This window comes from Triplophysa rosa, linkage group LG3 (genome assembly GCF_024868665.1).
Source record: "Triplophysa rosa linkage group LG3, Trosa_1v2, whole genome shotgun sequence".
In the NCBI taxonomy this organism is placed as follows: domain Eukaryota; kingdom Metazoa; phylum Chordata; class Actinopteri; order Cypriniformes; family Nemacheilidae; genus Triplophysa; species Triplophysa rosa.
Window position 1 is genome coordinate 9,729,630 of NC_079892.1, and position 11,229 is coordinate 9,740,858.

The following is an 11,229-nucleotide window of genomic DNA, read 5'->3' on the forward strand; positions in this document are numbered from 1 at the left end:
TGACTTGCCATAGTCTATAGTCATTTCAGTGTAATTACTAAGAAGGCAAAATAAAGGGCTAGGGAGATTTAAATCATTGTAATCCAAAGACGTTTGAAGCCCAGGGCCCGGTTGCATAAAGCACCTTAAGTTTCTCCCTTAAGTATGACACTTAAGGGGTGATTTTCCTTTACCAAAGACAATAGGAGAATGACTTAAGTGTGTCCTTAAGTATACCTCAAGTTTTACTTAAGGGAAAATTACACTTAAGGTGCTTTATGCAACCGGGCCTAGGAACTAACACCCACCTTTGACTACGCATGGCCTCAGGTGACTAAGATTAATACACACTATTTGCAACTACACGTTTAATACCTGATTAATAGTTGTACGCCCTTATATAACAGCCAGCAGGGACAGAGTTCACCTTGTTCCCCAACGATAAACACACGAGAGAAGAAAACGGAAAAAGAGACAGATGGAAGATCTTGTTTGACAGCGGAGGCCTGCCAGGGGCCACCTGGTCTCCCTTTAAATTCTGTCACTCTGGTGCATGTTCAACAGCTACTGAGACAAGAAGCTAACTTTATAAGAACACACAAGCATACTCTTTCATATTTTACCTGTAGTAGATATAGTATTTCCTTGATTCTTAAGCAAATTATACATTTGGTAAATAGTCATGCATTATGCGAGATTATGTAGCCTATTATATACAGCGTTGTTGCAAAATAAAACGAGACAGCAAGAATGCTTTGCACGTTCTTTGCTCTACACTCTCAATGTTTTTTGGGGGGGATAATGACTGGCCGGCTATCTGTATATTATCCATTACATAAAACAAAATTCCCGTTAAACAAGATTCTAAATTATTTCATTACACTCATCTCACAACTAGATGGCGACAAACGCTCGATTTATTCAAGAACTGTTTCGCTGCTTAGTACCAAAGATTATATATATTAACAAGACGGTGCCGCTATGAATTAGAAAAAGTGCAACGCTCAGTAAGCCCCGCCTTCTAGTGGAAAGAGCCAATCATCAATCGCTAAAGCCTTTCTAAAAGTGCCTTTGCAGAGAGAAATGCTTGAAGAAGTCAATTTGCTGCCATGATTTGAGCTTAAGAGACACATTTTATGATACAGCAGCTGATGTCTGGCTCAACTGGTGAAAAATAAGCTCTTTTACATTGACATTAGAAAGCGCTTTTAAAGATTGTTGGCCGTGCGAAGACCTTGCTTAGGGTCTTTGTTATTACATTGCGCTTCCGTCATGATTCTTCTGCTGACACGCCCAAACTGTAAACTTTAAGCTCATTTTGTAAGTACGATCATACCGAGGCACTGATTATTACTACAACAGAAAATCAACTACAGTAACTTACTAAGTTTGGAGAAGTTATAAATATATTGGCAACTTTTGATATCAAACCACTATTAACAAAGAACGTAAATTTAGAATGCGAGCATTTACCGTACAATTCATATCTACACCTTCGCTTATCTGTAAATTAAGTCTCAGGTAAGTGGAAAAGCTACTAAATTATTAGGATTATCTGGCAACCGTAGAAGTCAGCTGACTATCTGACAGTGGGCACAAAGGCAGCGCAGCGCCTTCAACAAAGCATTTGGATCTGGGGTGTTATTTTTAATAATCGAACATGACCACCGAACAATCGTACAAACGTTTTGGTGATGAAAAGTATAAAAACTGGCTAAAAACAGCCGAGAGTCTTTCCATCCTGAGGATTCGTATGGAGGATTTCGTTGAAAAGGAAACCGAAACCTATCACACCGCTCTGCTGGGAAATAAACCAGGTCTCAAAGGAAATATCTGCAAAAACAGATGCTATTTTAAGAATAAAAAGGTAAATGTAAACTATTTATTTATTCAAAAATATATAGGCAGATTTGTTAAATGTGTTAATTTTGAGTTATACAGTACGTTACATGATCTTTATTTAGCCTACCATTACTATTTAAGTGATACTGTATGCAGATATACAGAAACCCATTGTAATACGATTTAATATAATACTTTAATATATATTTAATATAATACTATAATATTTATCATTACTTTTGGATTTGGCAGGATTTCAGTCTGCAACCTTGTAGATAACCACGCCTCCTTGTTTTAGGCATAGAAGAAAATAACATAATAAAACGATTTTTCCACATTTACATAGTTTTTTTCAGTGGAAATCTATCCATCCACACGGACCTTATAAATCACAAAGAAACACAAACAATTGATCACAAGTTGGTAGAGTGCACTGAAACAATTTGACCTTAATTTTGACCATCAGTGCACATACTAGGTGTTTGACATTAGCAAACATAGTTATACTGCATTATAAAGCTATATATATATCAAATTGTATATTTATAAAGAATATCAGAAAGCTATAAGCTAAATAAGTTATAATAAAGTGATAACGAATATTCATCTTTATAGTTATATTACCAACCTCTAGAATTGTATTGTTTAGAAATTGTATTGCCTAGAAAGGCCCCCGGCTTCAAATATAGTTGTGGACATTCCCATTGGAAGGAAGTCAAAAAGGGTGAGATCTACTGGTTTCTACCGGTTTCTTAAATTGTGCTTTTCTTGTACCCATAGGAAAGTCTTTGCGACTTGTGTAAAGACTGGAAGGATGAGATCTTCAACAATCATGCTACAAAGTATAATATATGCTGGGAAAACTGCCGGCCACAACTATGGCCGACAAATAAGTGGGAAGTTGCCAAGGTACGTTACTGTAATTATTACATTGTGCCACCACTCACTACTGTTAAACACTGTTGCATATGGAAAGGATCTAATTATAACATAATCTCCTATGCATACATAATCAATGTCTTTTACATTAACATGTGTTGACTGCATATGTGTTGCATATTTTGCACGCAGGCATATATGTCACGTGGACACAGAGAGCATTGTACATTTGGCGAGTTTGATATTTCTGCCATTTTTAACTTAATGACGTCTTGCAAACATTTTAAGGACACCCCAAAAAACTGTCTACATGAGGTAAATCTTGTAAAATTCACCTTTCTTGATTTTTGCTTTTCAGCTGCCATATTCAACATTACATAATTCTGAAATTGTAATCCAAAGCTAAGTGGATGCTGACACCACTTGTCAGCATTATTGTTATGGTGGTCAAAAATCTCAAATGGGTTCTGGATAACAACACATTTGTCCTCTACTTTAAACGAATAAGGTCATATCTGTACGGAACAAAGTGATGCACTCACCCGACTTCAAAATGAGCAATGCTGACAGAGAAAAACATCTTGTGAAGGTCTTGGAGATGGCCAAAAAACTTGAACAACGCGTCCCAAAACTGAAAGATTTGGATAAGGAGATAAAACAGGTGAAATTCACACAAATAATTTATGTTTAGTTGTTACTCACATGGCTATGTTTAGGACATGCTTGAAATGGAATACTAGCATACTAAATGCTTCACAGAATGGGAATCATAATCATTTTAAATAGTATGCTACACTTTTTCTTGGAAAATGGGTCATTTGTGTCTTTAGTTCAGCTTTGTGTGAATACTTGAATTTCCAAACAAAGAATGAATAATTGTGACACTAGAAATTCATTGTGTACATTGTGGGATACAGTGCTCTAAAAAGTATGCTGTTGTCCATTTTGACATAGAATCTACATAAAATCTGAATACTATAGTAAGTATGGTACACACTATCTATACTGCAGTACATATAGTATGTTAGTATCTAAATTTTAAGTTTTGTAATCTTCTCTGTAGTTTAACGACCTTTTGGACAAGAATTTCAGTCAAGCCCCGCCATGTGAAGTAGACGGCAAACTGGAAGACATTCAGAACCTGAAGGAGATCCAGAAAGTTCTAGATCGTGAACAGCAGGCTATGAAGGACAAGTTGGAAGACTTTTTCTTGCAATTCGAAGGGAACCAAGATAAAAGTGTCAAAGAACAATCGCAAGATCTCCTGGACTTCTTGGACCAAAACAATCTCCAGGAGAACTTTGGCCCGCAGGTCAGCAAACTTAAAGAGATGCAGGAGAAAGTAGATCAACATGAGCAGCAGATCAGCAACCTGACGGATAGAGTGGATCATCTGGAGCAGAAGAAACCTGGTGAGTAAGAGGTGGACAGGACTTTATACGTCTTGTAGAAGATTAATAAGGCTCTTTTAGTTACTTCCTATTCACCCCACAAACATATTTTTGAGTTAATTTTGTTTACTAGTGCTCTCACATTTTGCACCCTTGTTTAAATGTACATTCTGTCTCATGCAAATCTTTTGCCGTATACAGATCATCCAGTGCTTCCTGACAGACCACCTAAGTACAAGAATCATCTTTATGAATTTGCCCGTAAAAAGCTTTGGCCAGAGCCTGTATTTACAGAGGAGCGAGAACCCGAAGGTAACAAATCCATCATCAATCCGCTTAATATCAATACTAAGTAATAATACACAGGAAAAGCTAATTAACGTTCAATTTAGAAGAAAAAAATTAGTCAGGGACTCATTTCACTTCTCCGTGCAGGTTATAAGGCTAACGTGGAGGTCAATGGACAAACTTTTTTCGGCAAGGGGGTGTGGAACAGCACTAAAGCCGCCCATCAGGAGGTAGCAAACATTGCTCTTCAGAACCTGATGTTACAGGCTGATAAAACAGAGGAATCATCGAGTTCAACATTACTGCCTTCCTTAGGTAAACCGTATACTGTACATTTTTTTGCTGTAGTTATGCAGCTAGTTGCCAGTAATTTACTGTAGATCTACAGTAAGTTACTGGCTTACTGTACTTAGATTACTGTAGAATGCTTTGCATGAGGCTGTTATTTTATAGTTTTTTTCTGTAAAGGTAAAGACTTGTTAATGTTTAATGTTCATTTAATTTGAACAAACTGTTGCCAGTACATTAAATCTACAATAATTTACTGGCAAACTGCTGCCAGTAATACTGTAATTTCTACCGAATTTTTTTACAGTGGCGCACAATGCTGCACTGAAATGAAATAGGGTATCTTATACTTTCCATTGATATTTCAGGGATTTTCTTTGGTAAAGTGATTGTGGTTCTTGATCAAGAAGTTGCATCTGGTGGCGGCTATTCAAACAAGGAAGAAGCTATTGAATCAGCTTATGAAGATTTATGGAAAAATTTACAAGATGTTATGGGTCCAGTTCAAGGTAATGTATGAACAGCTGTTCAGGGTTCAAAGATACAGTATCATGTATACAGTATGTAAATGCACACTTTTTTTACTTATTCTTGAGCAGAAACTTCTAAGCTTTTTTAAACATTGAGCTTTATGAACGTCACGTGTAATTGTTATTTTTTGTTATCTATTACAATAAAACAACAGAGTAGCATGTGGGCAATTCCGTGAAAATGTCAATGAAAAAAATTAACCAACGGTTTTTACTATGCTAACTGCACAAATATCAACATTTGGTGGTTTAAATACCCATGTGAGGTCTCTCTCTCTTTTTAAAGCATTTGTTTTATTTTTAGTGCATGATTTTTCATGGTGATGTAAGTACTATTTTCAGGATTGCCACATCCATAACGGTACATATTCCTCATAAATGGACACATTAATATATATATATATATATATAAAATAAAGTAAGTATTTGATTTTCTATAAAGAGGCATCCCTTCCATTCATTAGGAATTATTGGTTCAGGTTTGTGCATTTTAATTCACAGAAATCCAACAAAGTTTGACGTCTCCCAAAAACTGTGTCCTTTTTTTGTCACATCCTGATCCATAACGCATGTTTATTTCCCTTTTTTAAAATAGAACATTTGTTCATAGACTGATATTCTTCTGATCAGACTCTATCAACAAGGGTTTAGTAAAATATAAACAGATGATTCAATGTATTTGTAACAAATACATTCTCTGAGCATTTTTATGTCACGTCCAGAATGCAAAATGACACGTCCATAATGCTGGAATTGCCCATGTAACCTTTTTTCAAATGAATCTGTTTTAGTTTGATGTTTAGGTTTTTATAACAGCACAACTAACCTCGCTTTGTTTCCCACAACAGGTCAGACATACAAGTCAGCGATCCTGGAATATTTCAACAAACATGGTTTCCAAAACCCGGCAGAAGAGTTTGTTCAAAATGACGATGACACAACCATCTGCAAACTGAGACTCTGCGGCCGTTTTGCTTTCCATGACACAGGTGATTTCAACTTGTTTATGTTGATTAAACAATTTATTTTATGTTGAAAAAGCATTTATTTAAGCTATTGTGATGGTGTTGTCTTCATTGTTTCAATTGGACTGTAGTCGGTTCCACCAAGAAGAAACAGGCAGAGCAACAGGCGGCTGAAGTTGCTCTGAAACATCTATCAAAAATCCTCAACTTTGGTCCAATATCAGACAATGTGAAAAACTTTAAAGGTGTTCTGAAGGAGAGTTTAGAAACACATGCTCTCAGCGCTCCTGTTTATGACACAGACAGTAAAGACGTTCCTGGAGGAACCAGCCCAGAACCTTCAAACCGTAAGTTTGGTTTTAAAATAAATTATACAAACTCTTGCATCTATGACAATTGGAACCATGAAAAACAAGGTTTTTTTCTCTGACCGGGACAGTTTCTGCAGTGAAACGGCCTTCAGACATGCAGCCTGACAACATCTCCACATCATCTCATCTCCCATCATGTCAGAGTCATGTGTCAGTCAGTGCTCCTGCTTTTGTGTTGGACCTGCACGATCCCAGTTCTCCAGACTTGCAGAGAAAAAAAGCCAGAATTGATTCTTCAGATAATAGATCAGGTAAAGTTAACTGCAGTGTTGAATAAGGGTGCATAGTCATAGTTCTGAGATGAAAACGTGAAATCTCATTTTGATATTACAGCTATCACCTGCTTTGGTAAAGTGACTGTGACTCTTGATCGAGAAGTTGTATCGGATGGATGCTGTTCAAATGAGAAGGAAGCAAGTGAATCAGCTTATAAAGTTTTATGGCAACATTTATGCATCGATGCTTTAAGTGAAGGTAAAGTAAAAAGGTTTCCATATGTTAACAATTGAGGAATTAACATAAAGCCGGTTGTTTTGCTCTTATTATGAGCCTGACTAGTTAGCATGTGTAGAATCTTGAAATAAAGCACGTTTTGAAATAAAATACACACTGTTTGTATAAAAAAGAATTTTTGGACAATGTAACCTGGTTTTTGTGCCCTCTGAAAAAGGTCAGACATACAAGTCAGCCATTCTGGAATATTTCAACAAACATGGCTTCCAAAACCCGGCAGAAGAGTTTGTTCAAAATGACGACGACACAACCATCTGCAAACTGAGACTCAGCGGCGCTTTTATTTTTCATGACACAGGTGATTTTAAGTATCCAGTATTTAAACTTAGAGATGCACCGATATATCGGCCAGTAATCGGTATTGTTTGATTTAAGCACATTTTCCCACTAACGGCTATCGGACGATAGTTTAAAAACAGCCGATGATCAGGGCCGATATATCCTGTCAATCAAAAGAAGAAACATAACCAGTTTGATGTTCAATATTAATAGTCATTATAAGTTAAGAAATGTAAATTTAATCTTCAGAATTGGTATCGGCAGATATCACTCTGAATAATCGGCTATCGGTACCGAAATTTAGTATCGGTGCCTCTCTAATTTAAATCAGCTATTGTTTTGTATTGTAGTCGGTTCCACCAAGAAGAAACAGGCAGAGCAACAGGCGGCTGAAGTTGCTCTGAAACATCTAGCAAAAATCCTCAACCGTGGTCCAATATCAGAAACTGAGAAAAACTTTAAAGGTGTTCTGAAGGAGAGTTTAGAAACACATGCTCTCAGCGCTCCTGTTTATGACACAGACAGTAAAGACGTTCCTGGAGGAACCGGCCCAGAACCTTCAAACCGTAAGTTTGGTTTTTGAAGCAAATTTGTTGTGTCTAATGACATACAGTAAAGGAATTAGTCTCTTGATATCTAAACGACATTATTTCTACAGTTTGCGTCATTCAGACACCAGTGAAACAACCTTCAGTCCTCTCCACATCATCTCATCTCCCATCATGTCAGAGTCGTGCTTCTGTGTCTGTGTTGGACCCTCAAGATTCCAGTTCTCCAGACTTACAGAGAAAAAAAGCCAGAATTGATTCTACAGGTAATGAATCAGAAAGATTGCTTTATGTGGGATGAGGTCAGATTTTTACCACAGAATCGTATCCTCCGGCTCAACTTATAATAACTGATTTTCATTTGTTTTTGGGCAAAAAAGATTTTTGCTTCAAATTACAAAAGTTACAATATATTGTATATTTTCAACAACAAAAGAGTTCATTGCAAAAACAAACAACTTCAAAAATCGTCTTTTTTACTGCGCATTCCAAGTAATATTATTCAAACTGCAGTTTTTTCATTAAGTAATAATAACTCGAAAATACAGCAAAAAAAAACATGACTTTTGACAAATTTGTTTTTGCAAATAAACTCTTCAAATAGAGATCATTAGGAAAACATCCCATGCATATTCACAGTGTGTGTCTAAGTGTTTGAATCAGTATCTCTAAGTTATACATTTATATTAATAGGCTTTTATATCCTGCATCCTTACTGTACATCTGCGTCAAATATTTTTCAGAAATTGACATGCTGCTCACCGTATGGAATCTCAAACCGCCACATGTGAAGGTCGAGAACATTGAGTATGATGAGAACTTCAAATGTACTGTGGAAATCAACTTGGAAAATTTTACTTTTACAAACAAACAAGGCTATGACACCAAGAAGAAAGCCATTCACAAAACCTACATGTTATTCGGCTGCGCAATGGGAATTTTTGAAGCTAGTATAGGTAACGTGTTGGGTAAAGTATTATTGAGCGTTGTATCTATTACATTTATGCTCCTTAATTTAAGATTCTTTTTGTTTATCTCTTTTTCAAGATGAAAAGACATCCAGTTTGCAAGTAAAGCAGCACTTCTCTCAGAAATCTCTCGCCCTTCCTCAGGAAGATGTTGAAGGTTCTGCAAAGGCATTCTGTTGCTCACTAAAGAACATAACTTACAGTGTTATCTATGAGGAACAAGGTTAGTAGTTAACAGTTGTCTCTTATCAATTTTACAGTGAAAATGTATGTTATTACTGTATAACTATTTGTTTTATTTAATCTATACTGGTTTGGAAACATATTGCATTTCTTCAGCATGTCAATGTGTCCTCATATTTTTTTAGGGCCTTCAGAGTGCGAAGCCAAGTTACTTGTTCTCAAGAAAGCTCTAGGTGCACTATCACCTTTATTTGACTATACATCACTAACTGCAGCGAATAGTCCTGAAAAAGTGCAGGATCAACTGAGCTTCATGTTAAAGGGGGCTGATCAGAAAGATCCAGTGATCTCACTGGACGGGTCGCTGGTGAAGACCTCCATCCGGCTGAATTTCACGGATCATACAGTCAAGTGCACATGCAAAAGCAGCAAGAAAGCTGCTCGGAATCATCTCAGTTTACGCATACTGAGCCTGCTGGGGGTGAAGACAGGTCAGAGATATATCAATTTACTCTATATCATATAGTATATTGGATTTGGATTATTTCTATAATTAGATATGAGGTACTTTAATTGCTGTCAAAATATGAAACCAATATGTGACCATATTTACTTAGGAGTCTTAAAGGAACAGTTAATGCTGTTTCAACCCATTTAACTTTCATTTTAGGGTAAAATATTCCTTTAAATTGTCTAATCTTCACTAACATTATAAGTGGACCTTAAATGTAAGAAGAAATGTATGATCTCACCTGTCATTCTGTACCTCTAGACTCAGACAGTCAGTCTCTGAGAAACCGTTTAGATGAGTGGTTTAAACAGCAGAATCTAGCGCAGCCTGTGTTTGAAGACACTGAAGAAGCCCTCGGAGCAAAAGCGACATTCTCTGTTCAGTTCACCTGCTGTAGTCCAGGTGAGCTCTGACATACATCCCAACAAATACTACTATCACATTCTGATAGTGCTAGCTAGTTACAGTGCTGTTTTAAAACTAAATTTAAGTTTCAAAATATTTGCATGTAATATTAAATGTTTTATTTAAGGTTGGGAGAACAGCTGGGAAACAGCGAAAAAGAAGCTGGTTGAAGAACTCAAGCAGAGATTTCAGTTTCTAAACGACTAAAACACAAAAAATCTGATATCTGCCACAAATGTTTTTTTTGTATGAATGGAGTATTTGACTTAATCCGGTTGTACTTTAAGAAAAATGCACATGTCTTTGAAATAGAATTTTTTAGGTGGTAAAACACAGTAAACTTTAATTCATTCAAGAGGGCTTTAAAAACAAACACACAAAAGTTACTTTAATTAGGAGCTTTAATATTCTTGGATGAAACCATTTTTAATATTTATAACAAACAACGGTTGGTACAACATTCATGTTGACTACAACTCAATAATGGACCATCAGTATACTTTATATCAGTGCTGGAAATTTGTAATGCGATGTGCATCTGTGCAATTGACAAATGGTGTATTTGTCTTTTTCTACTGTTTTAAGAACATATGAATTCTGAAATGTGAGCTTCAAATGTTGATCTCAATTGCCCATGAATTGTTTGTTTCACACTGTGGATTGTGCAATTTTAAGGCTATAATAAACTAATAAAGCTAATAAACAAAACATTTACAAAGAACTTTGAGCAAAGGATGATTTATTATGCAGTGTAAAACAATTTCTCGTTATTTGCATTATAGTTGTTTCAACTACACATATTATCCCTACACAAAATTTAAGCACACTATATCTAAAAAATACTAAGAAACGTTAAGATACTAAGAATCTGTGCATGCAGCTACTGTACTCAAATTGCGCTAGCGGCAAGGTTTCGAATTAGAAATAGCTCATTCTAAGGTCATAAAAACATAACGCTTCATTATGTAAGGTCTTTATACAGCCCTGAAGACATAGTTATGTATATTATATTGCATTTCTGTCAATAGATGCTCCAAAAAATTACACACTGGACCTTTAAAAGCACTTTAATTTTATACAGTTGCTAGCACGGGTTTATTTAATTCCATTTTCATAACAGTAAACTTGTCTAGATATCTATGAGAGGAACTGAAGATGAAAATTTATTTTGGTCCAGGTCTTGTCTTCGTGTATTTTTAACCGATAGTAAAGTGTTGTTTTTCTACTGGCCACCAGGTGGCAGTGAAACGCTTTAATACATGACAATGTTCTTTGATAATGATGGTAAG

The 11,229-nt window shown here is 36.0% G+C and overlaps 1 protein-coding gene across 1 annotated transcript; it reads left to right on the plus strand.

Moving 5' to 3' along the window:
- The first annotated feature begins 1,117 nt into the window (after positions 1 to 1,117).
- On the plus strand, positions 1,118 to 10,655 carry si:ch211-91p5.3 (uncharacterized). The gene is made up of 20 exons (XM_057330451.1): positions 1,118 to 1,846; positions 2,602 to 2,730; positions 2,893 to 3,015; positions 3,209 to 3,361; positions 3,764 to 4,112; positions 4,293 to 4,403; positions 4,527 to 4,694; positions 5,036 to 5,176; positions 6,046 to 6,186; positions 6,294 to 6,509; positions 6,602 to 6,784; positions 6,867 to 7,007; positions 7,204 to 7,344; positions 7,676 to 7,891; positions 7,984 to 8,139; positions 8,617 to 8,829; positions 8,921 to 9,064; positions 9,210 to 9,515; positions 9,797 to 9,937; positions 10,068 to 10,655. Exons 1-20 carry the CDS (start codon positions 1,640 to 1,642, stop codon positions 10,145 to 10,147), a joined length of 3,459 nt encoding a protein of 1,152 aa, XP_057186434.1. The 5' UTR covers positions 1,118 to 1,639; the 3' UTR covers positions 10,148 to 10,655.
- The last annotated feature ends 574 nt before the right edge of the window (positions 10,656 to 11,229 follow it).

Bases quoted from the DNA above. Each gene is read 5' to 3' on its own strand.
- si:ch211-91p5.3 (XM_057330451.1), top strand. From the start codon at position 1,640: ATGACCACCGAACAATCGTACAAACGTTTTGGTGATGAAAAGTATAAA. The intron at 9,065-9,209 runs GTTAGTAGTTAA...ATATTTTTTTAG, and splicing joins TGTTATCTATGAGGAACAAG to GGCCTTCAGAGTGCGAAGCC. The intron at 9,516-9,796 runs GTCAGAGATATA...CTGTACCTCTAG, and splicing joins CCTGCTGGGGGTGAAGACAG to ACTCAGACAGTCAGTCTCTG.